At 38.6% G+C, this 18,583-nt stretch overlaps 4 protein-coding genes across 4 annotated transcripts; 2 read left to right on the forward strand and 2 right to left on the reverse strand.

Moving 5' to 3' along the window:
* Positions 1-3,216: 3,216 nt before the first annotated feature.
* LOC107192970 lies at positions 3,217-6,021 on the reverse strand. Its single transcript, XM_015582337.1, has one exon. It carries the CDS (start codon positions 6,019-6,021, stop codon positions 3,217-3,219), a length of 2,805 nt encoding a protein of 934 aa, XP_015437823.1.
* Positions 6,022-11,933: 5,912 nt separating this feature from the next.
* LOC107192971 (tRNA-splicing endonuclease subunit Sen2) lies at positions 11,934-13,778 on the forward strand. Its single transcript, XM_015582339.1, has 4 exons — positions 11,934-12,101; positions 12,446-13,295; positions 13,370-13,530; positions 13,614-13,778. The coding sequence occupies exons 1-4, from the start codon at positions 11,934-11,936 to the stop codon at positions 13,776-13,778; spliced, it is 1,344 nt and encodes a 447-aa protein (XP_015437825.1).
* Positions 13,779-14,198: 420 nt separating this feature from the next.
* Positions 14,199-15,107, reverse strand: LOC107192972 (COX assembly mitochondrial protein homolog). The gene is made up of 3 exons (XM_015582340.1): positions 14,911-15,107; positions 14,494-14,598; positions 14,199-14,407 (listed from the first exon to the last, which is right to left on the reverse strand). The coding sequence occupies exons 1-3, from the start codon at positions 14,969-14,971 to the stop codon at positions 14,199-14,201; spliced, it is 375 nt and encodes a 124-aa protein (XP_015437826.1). The 5' UTR covers positions 14,972-15,107.
* Positions 15,108-15,519: 412 nt separating this feature from the next.
* On the forward strand, positions 15,520-18,437 carry LOC107192976 (26S proteasome non-ATPase regulatory subunit 14). Its single transcript, XM_015582344.1, has 6 exons — positions 15,520-15,642; positions 15,821-15,943; positions 17,304-17,453; positions 17,547-17,810; positions 17,884-18,150; positions 18,224-18,437. The coding sequence occupies exons 2-6, from the start codon at positions 15,851-15,853 to the stop codon at positions 18,383-18,385; spliced, it is 936 nt and encodes a 311-aa protein (XP_015437830.1). The 5' UTR covers positions 15,520-15,642; positions 15,821-15,850; the 3' UTR covers positions 18,386-18,437.
* The last annotated feature ends 146 nt before the right edge of the window (positions 18,438-18,583 follow it).

Below are 18,583 nucleotides of genomic sequence, written 5' to 3' on the forward strand. Positions count from 1 at the left end.
TTGCCGGATTGTATGTTTTTATAGATAATTTCCCACGCCATGGAATAATGGATTCATCAAGCGGAAGTTCTTTCCTAGGCGTATATACCGATTTAAATTTATCTAATAAATAGCTCAGAATGGGCTGAATCTTCTCGAGAATTAGCTTATTAGAACCGGTTATTGTTTGTGTACGACACTAACTCACGACTTGAATAAAGTTGATCAAATCAAGACCGCGATGATCGTTGCGCTCACTTCAACTTAATGACGAGAGGGCTCGTTTAATTCGAGGTGTGGTGCTGATGAGTAAATTTTTGTCAATTATTAAACTAACTGTATTTATAAAACTCAACGGTGTAATACAAGAAAGTATGGTGTGTCCTCTGTGCTTGCTGATCCGAGTCTGACCAACATCAGAGTCAACCCCTCTTACATATCCCCTTTCATACATGGTCATACTCGGGCATAGGTTCACACACGCATTCACACATTCTCGCCTCGTGTCGATTTTCGATCACGACGTTCGACGCAGTTCCTTTCATTCAATCTTATCTAGCACGCACTCTCGTTCGAAGAAACTGTCACACGGCATAAACACTCTTCATTCGCACCGCACTCGCTCGATCTAAAACTAAACTCACGCATCTCACACCCTACATTTATGACTGTGGTTTCCGGTGAATTTATGAGTCCGAACATTCCGGCCCCTCTTGAACGGTCACGTTCAAAAATAACGGTGTAAAGCAAGAATGTTGGTGATTATATGAATGTTGTGTTATGTGTACTTAATCCTAAGTGTTGGTGATTTTACATACTAATCTTACAAATTAATTCTACTTATTCGTATGTACATATACATCTATATCTGAGACAGTATTGTTAGTCTTAAGCTAAGTATGTGTTTTAATTATAGAGTCATTGATTATCTTAGTTTATTCTACGTTAATTGGCAGTGGGGCTAGTTTTTTAACAGCCCGCTTGTAGGTTCCTTGTACAGTTTTGACTGTTACAACACGGACAATACCGTCTTCTCCGGGATGGATGCTGGTAATGCGGCCAAGGGGCCAACATAAAGGTGGTAAATTATCTTCCTTCAGTATGACTAATGTCCCCTCTCTAATATCCGCGTCTCGATGTCGGTGCCACTTCTGACGAACGGTAAGTTCGTTTAAATACTCTTTGTGCCAACGAGTCCAAAAATGTTGGCGTATTTGTTGTGATTGCTGCCACTGGGATAATCGACCTGCCTTGGTGTCTGTAAAGTTTTCCTCGGGAATACTCGTTAGTGAATCGCCGATTAGGAAATGACCTGGGGTGAGGGCATTCAAATCGGTGGGGTCGGAGGATAGAGGAGTAATGGGCCGAGAGTTTAGGATAGCTTCAATTTCTGACAAGCAAGTGGTGAATGACTCGTATGTGAGGAGTGTATTTTTTAATATCCGACTGCTGTGATATTTTAAAGATTTCACCGCGGCTTCCCAAATGCCACCAAAGTGTGGTGCTCGTGGTGGTATAAAATGCCAGTTAATGTTATCGTTGGCTAAGTGGTGCATGATAATGTTATTATGGGTTCGAGAGCGTATGATTTTATAAATCTCTTTCAGTTCACGGTTTGCTCCAACAAAGTTAGTAGCATTGTCTGAATAGAGATCCTTTGATTTTCCGCGTCTTGCAAAAAATCGACGAAGTGCCGCAATAAAGGCATCGGTTGTCAAATCACTCACTAATTCTAAATGAACTGCCTTTGAGATAAAACATATGAAAACTGCTACGTAGCACTTGAGTTTCTTTGTATTCCGAATCTTCTTCTCTTTTATGAAAAAAGGACCGCAGTAATCGACACCGGTGGTTAAAAATGGACGCGTATAGGTGACCCTGTGAGTAGGCAAATTACCCATTTCATATTGGGGTATTGGAGGGCGTGCTCGGAAACATGTTACGCATTTACGCAAGATTGTCTTTATCCGAACTTTCCCATTGATGGGCCAGTATTTTTGACGTATGGCATTTAGGGTAGCTTGTGTACCTGAATGTCCGTGCGAGGTATGATAGTGTCGGATTATTAGATCGGTCACTGGGTGGTTATACGGTAGGATTAAAGGATGTTTTTGGTTATAGCTTAATGTGGAGTTCACTAGCCTGCCGCCTACACGGATGAGGCCTGCTGAGTCTACGAATGGTTTGAGAGATGCGAGGCGACCATTGTAATTGGTACCTGATTCTTGCTTGAGATTTTTTAATTCATTTTGGAATTCGTCTAATTGAGTTGCTTTGATTACAATGTCGTGCGAACATCTTAATTCGTTAGTACTTAACTGTCCAATATATTTAGATTTTTTATGCGCATTATTGAAAAATCTGTAATAATATGCTACAATTCGAATCAGTGTGGTGAGCGATGAGAATTTTCTCAGAATTTGGCATTGTGCACGCTTTATGGTCATTACTTGTAGTACGGTTACGGGTCGTTGTTCTGGTAGTTCGATTGGTGACAGCTGGGTTATTGGCCAACGAGGTTCGTCTTTTGTTAGCCAGAGTGGACCATTGGGCCAAATTTTGGAATTTAAAAAACCTATGGGGTTGATGCCTCGAGATAAAATATCTGCTGGATTATCTGACGAAGCAATGTGCCGCCATTGATTAGAATTGCTATGTTGCTGAATCTCGCTTACTCTATTCGCTATAAATTGTTTGAGAGTGTGTGGGGAAGCTCGGATCCAGTGCAAGGTAATCATTGAGTCAGTCCAGAAGTTAATACTATTAAATGTAACTTTAAGTGCTCGGATGCTGGATTGATATAAATTTGTCAATAGAACTGCGGCACACAGTTCAAGTCTAGGTACTGATTGTACCTTCAATGGTGCTACTCGCGACTTTGAACATACTAATTTAACAGAATGCTGGCCATGAATATTAGTAGATCGAATGTACAAACATGCTCCATACGCCCGTTCACTGGCATCACAAAAACCGTGCAATTGTATATTTTGAGTATGATCGTCTATGATTAAGCGTGGAATATTAAACTGTCGAATAGTTATTAGTTGCGATTGGAATTCATTCCATACAGAATAAATGTCAAATGGTACAGATTCGTCCCAATGAATGTTTAATTTCCATAGTTCTTGCATAATTAATTTTGCCTTGACTATAATTGGGCCTAATAATCCTAGTGGATCGAATAGCTGGGCAATACGCGAGAGAATACCGCGTTTTGTGAGTTTCGGGAGAGAATCACATTCCTTCACCGAGTATCCTATGGTGTCGTTTTGTGGATGCCAAAATAGACCTAGCGTTTTTTTTCCTATCAGTGAAGCTTAGCGTCATATGTTGGTCTTTGGAAGTTTGCAATGGTTTTATTAAACGCGGGTCGTTGGAAGCCCATTGTCGTAGTTGGAAACCTCCTTTTTCGGTGAGATTGATCAATTGATCGCGGAGAATTTCTGCTTGAGTAAAAGTGGGGGCTCCTGTCAACATGTCATCGACATAAAAATCATTTTGTAGTGCATGAGCTGCAAGCGGAAAGGAGGAACCTTCGTCTTCTGCAAGTTGTTGTAAAGTTCGAGTGGCTAAAAATGGTGCTGAAGCTGTACCGTACGTGACTGTGTTTAAAATGAATGTTTGAATTGGGTGATTGCGGTGCTCACGCCACAGAATTTTGTGGTATTTTCTGTGATCGGCTGAGAGTTCAATTTGTCTATACATTTTGGCAATATCCGCGGTGAATACGAACCGATGTGTTCGAAAACGAGAGACAAGTGAGAATAAGTCGTCTTGTATAGTAGGACCTACCATTAAGGTGTCATTTAATGAAATGCCCGTATTAGATTTCGCAGAAGCGTCAAACACGACCCGAATTTTGGTGGTAAGGCTCTCGGCTTTCGTGACAGCGTGATGCGGCAGGAAATAACCATCACGCAAATGGGTGTTGGTGGGTGTCATGTGACCTAATTCTTGATATTCTTTGAGAAATTGAGAATATTGTTCCATGATTTCTGTGTTACGATCTAATTGTCGTTCCAAGGCAAGGAACCGCTTCAATGCTATGGTATATGATTCGCCTAAATCGCGACGGGTATTTTGCAGGTAGTGGGTCTCGCAATTGCTTTCTTCGAGTGATAAGTGCTTTTTTGAAGGTTGCTCTTCCAATTCCCAGAACTTAGAAATTTGTTGTTCTAGTGTGCTTGTAATAGCATTGCAAGTGATGGTTGCAGGGTGAGATTTTGTTCTGAATTCTCCTACGACTACCCAACCTAATTTGGTTTTGTGGAGTTTCGTATCATTTGTGGCTAATTTAATGCAACCGAGTGAAAGTAAATCCCAAAATATTTGGGCGCCTAACAAACCATCTACCTCGGCGGATTCATGAAAGCGTGGATCTGCTAGCGGTAGATTTTGAGGGACATTTAGAGCATTTCTATCGATCGGAGTTGTAGGCACATGTTGCGAAACTTTGTTTATAAGTAAGAATGTGAGAACTTGAGAGTGGTTATTGTGCCTAGATTTAATAGTTGCACTGGTTTGACTACTAATCGTTGATGACATATTGTTCGCACCGGAAAGTGGAATTGTGATTGATTCGAGTGTTAAGTTTATTTTATTAAAAAATTTATAAGTCATAAAATATGCATGTGAACAGGAATCTAGCAACACGCGACAAAGGTGAGTTTGTCCGACGTTATCAATGACTTCAATCAGAGCAGTGGCTAAAAATATTTCCGATGTGCAATGTGAATTGAGATAAGTGGTGAGCGACTGCATACTTGAAGGGGTATCTGGTACCGCATCCATGTGCAATAGAGTATGGTGCTTCTGATGACAACGTCTACATGTGGTCGATCTGCATTCGTTAACCCTATGATTGGGACGAAGGCAATTAGCACAAAGATTTTCAGCTTCGACCAGGTTATGTCGATCTCGGATGGAAAGTCGGGTAAAAGTTTCGCATTGTTGGGAATAATGTGTATCGGTACAAAAGCTGCAGAACGCTGTTACCTGGGTGGTAAGCACTTGCGATACCTGCGGACGATTGTCGCGGGAATTTGAGTAATGCGATGCCCGATGCGAGCTCTGAGTTCGATGTTGATATGTTGAGGGGTTGAGGTTAGAATATGATTGTTGGTTGCTAAGAGGTTCTAAGATGCGACATCGGTCATGCAAAAAATCAAAGAAAGTTTCTAATGTAGGAAATGTATTATCACGTGTGTGTTCTCGCCATTTTAAGGATGTGTCTTTATCAACCTTTGAAAGAAGAAGATGAATGAGCAACGTATCAGCGGTGGGTTGTTTTAAAGGTTGGAGCGAGCGGTAATGTGCCTCGACTTTACTTAAAAATGACCTGAGTTCCCGATGAGCCGGCCTGGTAATATTGGGTAGGTCAAACAATGCCGTTAAATGGTTGGTGACGATTACCGCGGGATGGTTATACCACTTTTCCAAAATTGTCCATGCTATTGTATAATTTGCGGCTGAATTACTGAGTGATTCAATGCCTTTCAGTGCTTCTCCTTTGAGACACGACCGTAAATACATCAATTTTTTCCCATTATTGATTCTAATATTATCATGCACCGCTGATTGAAATTGATCTGCAAAGGCAGGCCATTCTTCGTAATTACCGGAGAACGTTGGTAAATTGAGTTTAGGCAATTGCACTTCGGCTTCTAAAGATTCGATTTGACTGGACGGAGACAATTGACTACTTCGGGGATTAAATCGCTGTGCTTGAGGTGGATGATTTTCGGGAGCAGTTACTGGTATGAACTCTAAAGCGCGTGCTCGAACTTGTATGTAAAAGGATTTTAAAGCCATTCGTTCATGTAATAACTCTTGAGTATCATCTAATGTATCTAATTCTTGTTGAACTTTCTGGAACACCGCGTATTCGGTTTGTATATCGTCTAGCCGAAGAAGAATTTCACGATCGTTTGTGCATAACTCAGGCTTATCGAGAATGTCTTTAAGTTCTTGTACTTCAATGCGAAATGCTTCACGTTTGGCCTTAAGGGCTTTGACACGTTCCTCGTGAGATGGAGCCATTTTAATCACTTGATTGATAAGAGGTAGAAATAGATTGTGAGACAGAATGAAGTCGGCGATTCAACTAAGTATTGAGATTGACTTACAGAACCGCGGCGAGGTGCGATGCTAGTGCCTTCCGGTGTATGTTAGAGATGATTCCCCGGAAGATCCCCTTTGAAGGATACTCTCCAGTGTTGTTTGAAGATGGTGTAGTGGAGGCTGCTGCGTTTTCGGCAATGAGTATTCCTCGATGATGGTGTGAAGGTTGAGGAAACTGCGCTTTCTCGGCAGTGAGTTCCTTGATGATGGTGTGGTAGGGTGAAGAGACTGCTCGTCTTTGGCAGCGAACTTCCTTGGTGTTGATAACACAACTTGAGGAGGTTGCACTTCTCTGGCAGTGGACTCCTGGATGGTGATGCAAGGCTGGCTACGCTTTCCTGGTAGCGGACACTTCACAGATGGTGTGCTGGACTAAGGCTTGAACGCTTAGATCCGGCTCGAAAGACCAAAAATGTACGACACTAACTCACGACTTGAATAAAGTTGATCAAATCAAGACCGCGATGATCGTTGCGCTCACTTCAACTTAATGACGAGAGGGCTCGTTTAATTCGAGGTGTGGTGCTGATGAGTAAATTTTTGTCAATTATTAAACTAAATGTATTTATAAAACTCAACGGTGTAATACAAGAAAGTATGGTGTGTCCTCTGTGCTTGCTGATCAGAGTCTGCCCAACTTCCCTCTTATATATCCCCTTTCATACATGGTCATACTCGGGCATAGGTTCACACACGCATTCACACATTCTCGCCTCGTGTCGATTTTCGATCACGACGTTCGACGCAGTTCCTTTCATTCAATCTTATCTAGCACGCACTCTTGTTCGAAGAAACTGTCACACGGCATAAACACTCTTCATTCGCACCGCACTCGCTCGATCTAAAACTAAACTCACGCATCTCACACCCTACATTTATGACTGTGGTTTCCGGTGAATTTATGAGTCCGAACAGTTTGAATGTTTGAAAAATGCCACGTCCTCCAAATCCGGCGAAATCTATTACGCGGCATTATAGTGGAGAACGATGGGGTTCTCGTATAAAAATCGGAGAACCAGTAATCATCTTTTACATCTTTCTTTACCTGGCCCATCATTATAATTATACCAAGAAATTTTTTCATCTCGGCTAGAGTAATATCACGCCACTTTGACATTTTCTTCCTCTCACTCATCTTGTCCTTATTTTGCTGGTAATAGATGTTGGATTCATTGATCATTAATTGAAACAAATCATTGCCAATAAACAATTCGACGACTTCTTTTATGCTTTTCTTATTAGTAGGAAAAATCTTTGGGCCGGGCTCACCAGTAAAATCTGGTATGTCAGGAATTTTATCGACATCTGACCATACTTCACTGTAACTATGCGATTCTGTGGACATTTCACAATCACTGGAATCATCGGAATCGCTTGAATGCTGTAGTGGAATAGCTCTTGATCTTCTTCTTGGACCTACATCACTATCGCTGTCCTCGACTTCTATATCAGAATCTTCTGAATGTATCGAATATTCCGATAGAGAGTCAGCAATATGCTCATTAATAATTTCACTCATATTATATGGGTAAAAAGTTACAGAAGAAAAAAACTTGTTACACTGTTCAACCAAAAACATAAGCGTACGAAAGATATACTGTTTGCGGAATACACTGCTTGAGAGTGATTTTGTCTTTAGAGTATGACAAATGAAGATCGGCGTAACCATGGCAAGTAAATAGAAATCGATGTCTAAGACACTCATACCAGCAAAAAAAATCCACATCATCGTGCAGCAGCTACTCGAGCGACAGACTCGTAAACCCGCGTTTTCACGGGGCCGGCGCTCAAGCGACAGACTCAGAAACCCGCGTTTTCACGGGGCCGGCTGTCAATGTGTTAAGGTCGGGTGAGCACGCCGGCTTATTGAATAGTGGAAATATTCTCCTTTAAAAAATATTCCTTAACAATTTTAGCAGTATGTACTGCAGCATTATCTTGCTGGAATATATATGGCATAACAGCAATGCGTTCTGCGTATGTATAAATTTGATTTTTTATTAATTCGAGATAACGGACGCTATTCATTGTGCCCTGAATAAACTTAATTTCTGTTTTTCCTTTATATCCGACACCAGCCCAGACCATTACTCCACCTCCATGCATTTGACGTCGAATTTTTGTTAGTGGTTGTTTACGAATATCACGATAATAATACGTACATCCGTCTGGGCCATCAAGGTTGAACCTTTTCTCATCCGTAAAGATTACCTTTCTCCAAGTCTTTTTCCAATGTATATGTTCTCTTGCAAATAACAAACGTGCCTCCTTATCTTGCGTTTAATGAAGGTTTTGCCACTATTCTAGACCGATTTATAATGTGACTAGTCTGGAGTACACGACGAACATTTTGTATATTTGTTTTAATTCCAGCTTTCTTAGCGATCTCCTCCGCAGTGGCACAAGAATTGGAAGCAGCACGTATTATTGCTCGTGTATCGCGTTCAGATAATACCGCTGGCCTTCCTGTACTTTTCTTCATTCCGTATGCATTTGTATCTTTCAGTAAATTATATATAACTTTACGACTGCGATTAACTTCTTTTGCAATTTGAGTAATAGACAACTTTTGTTTCCTCAAAGATAAAATTGTGCTAATTTCGCTTTCACTCAGCTTTCTGCCACGACCCATTATGATAGCGTTATAACAAAGCTCTATACGCAAATTGTACGTAATAACTCTGTGCAAGCTCACGAAACACTGAAGAATATGTAAACACAGTTCAAGTGTGCTATCATTTTGTCTGCGTCGAATATTATGTTTCTCTTCCAACTAAGAGAATTCACTGAAGTAAAGTCAATCTATGTTATGTTTATATATTCGTAGAAGGTACGTTTTACATGTAACTCAGAGTTTTCACGCTAGCACAATCTTAAAACGAGAAATTAAAGATAGCACGCGTGTGCTATCTTTTTGTCTGGAAATATAGATTTCGTCTTCGTCTACATAGACGACATTCTTGTTGCTTCCGAATCCTTAGAGGATCATGGAAAGCACTTACGCGCTGTGTGTCAGAGGCTCAAGGAATTTCACCTCCGTTTGAATGCCGACAAGTGTGTGTTCGGCGCCTCCGAACTCGAATTCCTCGTATATTCGATCAACAGTGCGGGCATTCGGCCCACGACGAAAAAGGTTGACGCGATCACCAATTTTCCCTAGCCAAAAACCATCGCGCAGCTTCGACGTTTTCTGGGGATGGCGAATTTTTATCGCCGAAACCTTCCCAACGCGGCACAATCACAGGCCCCGTTGAACGCGTTTCTCACCGATTCTCGGAAGAATGACAAACGCGATTATTGTTTGGTCCTCGGACGCGGTACATGCGTTTGAAAAGATAAAATCAGACCTTGCCAACGCAGCGTTACTGGTGCATCCACGTGTAGGCGCAGATTTGCGTGTCGTCACGGACGCTTCAGATTTCGCTATGGGAGCGGCTCTCGAACAGCGTTCTTCAGGTTCGTGGGAACCCCTCGCATTCTTTTCGCGGAAATTCTCTTCGGCGCAAAAGAAATACAGCACGTACGACCATGAACTGACCTCCATATACGAGGCCATCAAGTACTTCCGTCACTTCCTCGGGGGTCGCGACTTTAGGGTGGCCACTAACCACAAACCCTTAGTGTATGGCTTTATGCAGCGGTCCGATAAGGCTTCTCCTCGGCAGCTGCGCCAGCTTTCATTCATCGCGCAATTTACTACGCGTATTGAACATGTGACAAGCTCGGAGAACACCGTCGCCGATTCCCTTTCGAGGATTGACGCTGTTCGTCTCCCTTTGGAATTCGACCTGGACGAGCTTGCAAGATTGCAAAGCTCTGACACTCAGCTCCAGCTGATTCGCGGTGCTTCGGATCATTCGTTGAAATTGAAGAGCATCCTGTGGGGACCAGAGCAGGCTCCAGTTTTCTGTGAGATTTCTGGCGAAGCAATTCGTTCGTATATTCCGGCGAGCCTTCACGAAAGAGTCTTCCACACCTTTCATGATCCCGCCCACCCTAGCGGCAAGATCACTGACCGCATGATTCGTCAGAGATATGTCTGGCCGGATATGCATCGAGATATTGCATCTTAGTGCAAGAACTGTGCCGCGTGCCAGCAATACAAGATCTCGCGTCATGTCCGTCAAACTCCAGAGCATTTCGTTGCCCCTGATGGTCGTTTCGACCAAGTTCATATTGACATTGTAGGGCCTCTGCCCTCGTCACAGGGATGTACCTATTGTCTCACGATGATCGACAGATTCTCTCGTTGGGTGGAGGCTGTTCCTCTGCCAGCTATTACGGCCCAGACGGTAGCCAGGGCGTTCTACGACACCTGGATTTCACGATATGGTGCACCTAAGGTCATAACTACCGACCAGGGTGCTCAGTTCGAATCCCGTCTGTTTTCGGCACTCCTGTCGTTAATAGAGTGCAGCCGTATTCGTACGACGGCGTATCACCCCGCGTCAAATGGCATGATCGAGAGATGGCATCGCGTTTTCAAAGCCGCAATCATATGCCATGCAGATGCAAGCTGGTCGCGAGTTCTCTCCACAGTTTTGCTGGGTCTCAGATCCCATGTGCGAGTGGACACTGTGCGTCCCCCGCAGAATTTCTGTTCAGCACCACTTTGCGCCTTCCCGGTGAGTTCTTCCTTCCGGAAGATATTTCACCCGACCCAAATTTCTTCATCGAGGAATTCCGCGAGTACATGCGTCGGGTTCGTCCGGTGCCCGTAGCGCACAAGCATGCGAAACGTGCCTTCTTTTGCAGCGCGTGTCCGATCGCGTCTTTAATATTGACGTTAACGGTTCCGCCAGAAGTGTCTCCGTCGAGCTATTAAAACCCGCGCACTTCGTCCCGGATAATCTCGACGATGCGAGCGGGCCCGTGAGCAACGATTCGTCCGCGACTTCGAGGCCGCTTAGTTTAAAAACGTACTCGCGCAGAAGAGTCACGTTCGCACCCGATCCAGCGGCGCACGTATAAAGCGCCCTAACTTAGTTTTAGTGCCTGCGTTAGTTTTAAGACTTATGTGTACAGCATATTGTATCGTGTGGTTTGTTTAATTAGCAATAAGCAGCGTATTATATTGTATGTCTTGTTTCATCATAATGTATATTTTGTGTGACTATATTCTATGTGTTGTTTAATTAGTGATAAGTAGCGTGTTAATATATTGTATCATAGCATTTGCGATTGCATTTTCGAAACACGCGTGCCTATCTAGGTAGTGTATACACTCGGGGGGGAGTGTGTAGAGAGCGGATACTGCCGTCCCTCTCCCTCCGTAGTGTCGCCTTCTCCCGCAAGGAGAAAGAGGCGCGTGCATCGCGTTGCGGCAGATCCATCGTGACCGCTGAGTGACCGCTGTTGCTACAGCACGTTCACGGCTCGTAGACAATAAAGTCTTTGTTCCATACACGTGGCAGTATTATTTAACCTCCGCGCTACAGTGGCCGGGACGTAATATCCCTAGCATCATTCAACGCCACAGTAAAACATATGGTGCTGCTATCTAACGGTGAAAATGTGGTACTAACTAGCCAATAATTTGAGGATCGTGCCGTAAATGCTTAAATGGCATGACAAGTATATGTGCAACATTCCATTGTTCTTAGATCTACAATGATAAAAATGGATAAGAAACTGTGTAAATTGTAAATATACTTGAATACTTATATATGAAACCTATATTGCTTATTGAAAATACGAAGTCATTATAATTACAAACAGTTATTATATACGCATATGTAAAAGTTTACTTGTTTACAGTAAAAACCATATATATATATATATATATATATATATATGATTTAGAACTAGATGTCTTTCTAAATAATAATAACATGAATTTACGAGAACCAAAGAAGAAACGACGTGTGAAATTAAAAGAACAACCACCATTTCCAATTGTATTAGGTGATCAATATAATTGGGTGACTTATACTGCGCATCTTACAGAATTAGGATCATGCATAATAGATGCGAATGAAATTGCTGCAGTACATTCTATGGTAACCATAATTTATAAATTTATGAATGTCTGATGCATGAATGTATATCTCCATTGTAATTATTATTATTTGAATTTGTTGAGTAATCATTAAATTATTGATTTTATGGATTTATAGAAATATGTAGAATACAACCAAATAATTCCCTTAATGGATTTTTATTTTATTTGGAACTTCTTTGAGTCTTTAATGGAAGAGATATACTTTAAATGGAAGCTTATGTTTACTTCGCACTTTAAAATCTATATTTGCTCAAGAATCTGGAGTCTACTAATCGCACATTTTAATTCCATATAATTATATGTGATACAATTACATATACACAAATGTCATAATTTCTTCAGGGGTATTTTGGTAAAGGTTCATTATCACGTGGTTTTCCTGCATTTGGAAAAGCGCGATATGGAGCACCTCCTGTTATAAGGAATAGACAATGGATTCGTAGACAAGAATGGTTGAAACAATTTAATGAACTTAGCATGGAGCCTAATAGTAGTAAATATATAAATTCAGATGAACAGAAAAATGAAGAATCTAACATTGTAAACCTTAAAGGTGAAAAAAATTCCTCAACGAGTTCAGCAATAGAAAATACACCAGACATAATTGAGATAGATACAAATTCTACTTTTTTTAATAAAAACAACAGAAACCAAAAAGTGACTGATACTGAGATAGAGATTAGTCAAATAAGCCTTGATACATCAAATGGAGATGATGTATATGTTATTGTAAATAAAGACATTAATGAACAATCTTCTGATTCTAAAAGTAATGATAAAGACTGTACTGATGTGGAAGAGAGAGACTCTAATTGGTTAGAAGATCTTAATTTTAAAGAGGATGACATGTGTATTACTGACAATACCAGTGTTCAAAGCAAATTACTTGTCCTGTCCGACAGTGATTCAGAAACTGAAAATTATTTAAAAGAAATAAACCCTAAGATTGCAATTGAAAGTTTTCCAATTCAAGAAACATTGCACCTTACGTTCGAAGAAACATTTTTCCTTTTATATGGTTTAGGTTGCTTAAATCTAATAGATTTTGATGGTAATTTGTTAGATATCGATAGTGCTTGGCATCTTTTTTGCAAAGCTGATAGAACTTTTGTACAGAAATATGTTGTATACCACTATTTTCGAAGCAAAGGGTGGGTAGTAAAGCCAGGATTGAAATATGGTGGGGACTTTTGTTAGTATTAATTTATTATTATTTATTTAATAAAGTAAAAAATAATACAGTAATAACAAATTTGAATATTTTAGTGTTATATAAACAAGGACCACCATTTTATCATGCATCATATATTGTAATAGTGGATGTTTTAGAAGGAGATTCATTAATTAGAGATGAAAATAAATCTATGCACAAATCAACATGGAACAACATATTAGGATTAGAACGATTGTCAGAGACTGCTGCAAAGGTAATTCATACAAGCTATCTATATTTTTAAATTTTCTTTTACGTTAGAACTGTCTTAAATTTTATTTTCTGTTCTCAATGTAGGAAATACTATTTGCACAAGTACTGTGGCCATCTTCAATGTCACAAACTGCTAGCTCACTTAATGTGGATATTTTATCAGAATTTTCTGTGAGAGAACTATTATGGAGAAGATGGAATCCCAAAAATAATAAAGATGAAGATAATGAAGATTATGATTCATACTAACAGGTTGTGTAACACATTTATTATATTTATAACTATGTTGCAATTCAAAACTATAATTCTATTAAAAACATATAAGTATGTGTCTTCCAAGTTTATCACTATCACTGTAAAAAACTGACAGTTTCATTAAACAGAAAGTAATAAGTAGACTGTGGATGTCCACGCACTAATTTTCAGAAATTGAAATCAAGTAGAAGTTTATGTATTAAAGGTTTTATTATTTCTTCAATCAAATAAAAGCCCTATTAAATAAATGTCATCAGACTCTTTACTACACTCAATTTTAAACAATAATGTATGCTGTAAATGTACAAAATATACTGTCTAATAATAACTAACAATAATATTGTTCATTACTATTACTTCACAAATTTGTAATAAATCTTTACATTTTCATTAATTAGAAACGAGTACAAATATTTATGAGGATACTTGTTTCATAGATCTGTACTTCTTGGGCACACCAGTTATTCGATATTGTTTCCTTTCTTCTAAATATTCTTGTTTACATTCTTCCTTAAACTTTTCATCACAATACCATTTTTCCATGCACAATTTTAATGCAGAATTTTGTTCCCTACATTTAAAACCCATAAAATAACTAGCATCTTTACAACACTGTGAAAATTCTAAAAATCAAATACATATAAACATGTTATATAATATGTTCAAGTACACACACATGATTCAATAATTTTGAAATGCATGATATTACCTTCAACTTCTTTTACACATTTCTGTTCCCTTGCCTTATCTCGCATTTTCTGCGGTATGAGTACATCTTCCTCTACCTTTCTTAATGAGTAATCATTGGGATCACCTATAAAATACGTCTAAACGAAATATGAATTTATCCAATAATGTTTACAAATACCTTGACATAAAAACACTCAGGTTATCGCGTTATTAAAGGATAATACAAAACAAAATAGAAAAATCTGCTATGTTTCAAGAATCATTATAAATCCAAAATATTACAACTTTAACCAATTTGTTTTCTGATAAACAGGGTTAAAATCAAGTTCCTAACCTCATTTTCATCATAAATTAAGTTAGATTTAGTTTCTACGTCAATTTTGTTTTATTTATTCTCATTACCAATGTATTAATTGTAATAATTTATCGAAATTACCTAAGCCATGTGGTCCTTTTCTCGATCTCAATTTATTCGTCGTTTCGACTTCGCCAGTCATTTTAGCGTTTCTCTCAGTTTCTCTCAGTTTTTGCAACTACCAGTGGTCAGTGGTAGTCTACCACCGCACCATCATCTATAAATCACTATAAATGATAATCGTCCCCTATCAGAATTACCACAGGTAGCTACTTTTCTTTTACTTTTAACCATGAACTTGATGCATTTTTGTAGAGATGTTGGGATCTTGCCTCGCGTAAACGTACCACGTGCGCCCTGTACACTGCGTGGTGCTTATTGATACTAATCTGCGTTACGTTATTATATAAATAAATATACAAATTATAACTTGATACAAATATATACATAATAACATAAATATATAAATTTGTACACGTGTATATATTTATGTAATTATGTACATATTTTCGTATACGTGCTTAATTATATCGTCGCAGATTAGTACCAATAAACGACACACGGTGTGCAAGACGTACATGGTCTGTCTACGCGAGACAAGACCCCTAGGTCTCTACAAAAATTTGCCAAGTTCATGGTTAATAGTAGCTACCCATGGCAACTCTGCCCCCTATAGACCGCGCTCGTGAGTTGTCGTGAGTGTGCAGATTTGAGAGTTGACGATCCGTTGCTGCTTGGAAAAGGAATGTTCATTTAGTAGTGACGGACAAACGATAAATAGCATTATTTATTATCAGCAGTATAATTCAATAGGTAAGCGAAGGAAACGGCATGATTCGCGTTATTTAAATTAGTATGATTCGTTTCTGACATGTAAATGTCAAGTTAACCTCAGCGAAGATTGATGTACGTTCAGCGTAAACGTGCAATTTAGTAATTAATGTGTTTTCTGTTTCTAATTCATGATTGTACTTGTCTATACTATTTTCAGAAACGTTCACGAAATAAGAAGTAAAGAAACATGGATCGACTGTTGAGATTAGGCGGATGTATGCCAGGTGTGAACCAAGGACCTCCATCTTCAGATGCCCCGGTTGTTGACACTGCGGAGCAGGTGAAATTATTTTCACTCTTATCACTGATGAATGATTATCATTAACCCCTTGTCCTACCCGCTAACTCCCGATTGCTCGGGCCACAATAAACAATAAGGTCCGTCACGCGTCGAGTCATTTAACTGTTTAGCCGAATTTTCACGAATGAAGTACCACGAGCCAGGCTCGTGTTGTTTACGTTTGGTCCGAACGAAGTACCACGAGTCAGGCTCGTGCTTATTGTTTTTGGACCAAATTTCATACCACAAGTCTCACTCGTTGTTGTAGGACAAGGGGTTAATAAATACCAAGTGACCCAAGTCAATGAGACTCGAGACATGACTGATTCATTGATCACAGAATAATTACACTTTTGATTACGATAAAATTAGTAAGTGTATAATATACGAAAAATACATATTTATTAAATGGTTAAATGAAAGAATAAATTAGGTATCAAATAGCTTTTTTTTACTCACAAATAAAAGTGATTACTGAAAACTATTTACACACATATGAGACTTTTATTATCCTATACATGTATTACTGGACTTGTGAATAGCTAACAATAACCTTTAGTGAATGACTAAAAATTACTGATTTAGAATTACAGATTACAAATGTTAATAATTTTTTTTATTAGTCAACAACAAAATAATTACAAAATAATCAGTTACTACCTAACTCTGACGTACTTTAAGAAATTCTTTTAAAAACTGTAAAGGATATTGTGTTTGTTTTTTGTTGTATATATATATGGTTTTCAAAGTTTAGATACAAACTATGTTGGCTGGTAGAACTCATTAAATAAATAAAAAAGTTTTAGTGAAAATATGTTCATACAACACTTCAGAAAAACCATTCCTAAAACATTAAACGTTAGAACATGTAAAACACAAGAAATCGATTTTTTGGGGGATTTTCTATGTATACCTTATGAAGTCCCTGTAAGTCATTTTTACATTTATTTTAATCAAGCTGGAGAATTTGTCTAGTTACTTTATTTTGAAGAACATCCATAAGAGAAGTTGATTGTTTCATTTACTGATAATTGCAGTTACATGTAGCTAATATTTTCTACACTGAATGATTATAGTAGAGCATGATGCAGACATTCTAAACAATGAAACAGTATAATGTACCCTCACGAGCAAACTCGGCTTTCACTAGGGGAAAAAGTGACGTAGGAGAAGGGACTTCTAGCACTTACTAAAGTTATTTCAAGTACAGTAATTGGCATAAATTTCAATAACTCCCAAAACTGAATGGTAGGAGGCCTTTCACCAACCTCACATTTTCCCCTAGCGGAAGCCGAGTTTGCTCGTCAGTGTACTGAACAATCAATAATGAAACAATATGTTTTTATTTTGATGATATCAGGTATATATATCATCGTTGGCCCTTCTAAAAATGCTCAAACATGGACGTGCTGGTGTACCCATGGAGGTAATGGGTTTAATGCTTGGAGAATTTGTTGATGACTACACTGTTCGTGTCATTGATGTGTTTGCTATGCCGCAGACAGGAACAGTAAGAAAGAGTATTTTTTTATGAGAACATAATCATTAATATTATGCTCTTTGTAACTTGTTTATCACTGTAATATTCTTTATGTCCATTCAGGGAGTTAGTGTGGAAGCAGTTGATCCAGTATTTCAAGCAAAAATGTTAGACATGCTTAAACAAACTGGCAGGCCAGAAATGGTCGTAGGATGGTATCACTCTCATCCAGGATTTGGTTGCTGGCTTTCTGGTGTAGACATTAATACTCAACAATCTTTTGAAGCTCTTAGCGAAAGAGCAGTAGCTGTTGTTATTGATCCCATACAGTCTGTGAAAGGAAAAGTTGTTATCGATGCTTTTAGATTAATTAATCCAAATATGATGGTAAGCACTCATATAAACGAATATTTTCTTTTAGTTCATGAATATGTAGCAATAACATACAGAAAATCTACAGGTTTTGGGACAAGAACCCCGTCAAACTACATCCAATCTAGGTCATCTACAGAAACCATCCGTGCAAGCCTTAATTCATGGATTAAATCGACATTACTACAGCATTAGCATCAATTATCGTAAGAATGAACTAGAACAGAAAATGCTATTAAATTTACACAAAAAGACATGGATGGATGGTCTTACACTTGCTGAATATTCAGAACATAGTAGGCTCAATGAAAATATTGTGTCTGAAATGCTTGAACTCGCCAAAAATTATAACAAGGTAAAATATTAAAAATATGTGAATATTTAAGTTCTTGATCAAACATAATAATCTGAAAATGTTTTCTTATTAGGCATTAGAAGACGAAGAAAAAATGACACCTGAACAATTAGCCATAAAGAATGTGGGTAAACAAGATCCAAAGCGACATTTAGAAGAGAAAGTGGACACACTTATGGCTACAAACATTGTTCAGTGTTTGGGGGCTATGCTTGATACCGTTGTATTTAAATAATTACTTCTTAAAACACCATTTGCAATATATTATTAAAAATATATACATCTTTTTAAAACATACGTGTTCATAATTTATACCCAACACAAATGGATACGATACATGAATGTCTTGTTTTTTTTTTTTAAGGTTTTTGTATATTTTTTTAAAGTAAAGGTAAAAAGTATATTTGTATATTTTTATTTATAGTGTATGTAA

The sequence above is a fragment of the Dufourea novaeangliae genome, unplaced genomic scaffold (genome assembly GCF_001272555.1).
Source record: "Dufourea novaeangliae isolate 0120121106 unplaced genomic scaffold, ASM127255v1 scaffold460, whole genome shotgun sequence".
NCBI lineage: Eukaryota > Metazoa > Arthropoda > Insecta > Hymenoptera > Halictidae > Dufourea > Dufourea novaeangliae.

Excerpts from the sequence above, each read along its gene's own strand:
- LOC107192970 (XM_015582337.1), bottom strand. The coding sequence starts at position 6,021 with ATGGCTCCATCTCACGAGGAACGTGTCAAAGCCCTTAAGGCCAAACGT.
- LOC107192971 (XM_015582339.1), top strand. The coding sequence starts at position 11,934 with ATGAATTTACGAGAACCAAAGAAGAAACGACGTGTGAAATTAAAAGAA. Across the intron at positions 12,102-12,445 it reads TTGCTGCAGTACATTCTATG|GGGTATTTTGGTAAAGGTTC; the intron begins GTAACCATAATT and ends TAATTTCTTCAG. Across the intron at positions 13,531-13,613 it reads TGTCAGAGACTGCTGCAAAG|GAAATACTATTTGCACAAGT; the intron begins GTAATTCATACA and ends TTCTCAATGTAG.
- LOC107192972 (XM_015582340.1), bottom strand. The coding sequence starts at position 14,971 with ATGACTGGCGAAGTCGAAACGACGAATAAATTGAGATCGAGAAAAGGA. Across the intron at positions 14,599-14,910 it reads AAAAGGACCACATGGCTTAG|GTGATCCCAATGATTACTCA; the intron begins GTAATTTCGATA and ends CGTATTTTATAG. Across the intron at positions 14,408-14,493 it reads ATGTGTAAAAGAAGTTGAAG|AATTTTCACAGTGTTGTAAA; the intron begins GTAATATCATGC and ends TTTGATTTTTAG.
- LOC107192976 (XM_015582344.1), top strand. The coding sequence starts at position 15,851 with ATGGATCGACTGTTGAGATTAGGCGGATGTATGCCAGGTGTGAACCAA. Across the intron at positions 15,944-17,303 it reads TTGTTGACACTGCGGAGCAG|GTATATATATCATCGTTGGC; the intron begins GTGAAATTATTT and ends TGATGATATCAG. Across the intron at positions 17,811-17,883 it reads TAATTAATCCAAATATGATG|GTTTTGGGACAAGAACCCCG; the intron begins GTAAGCACTCAT and ends GAAAATCTACAG.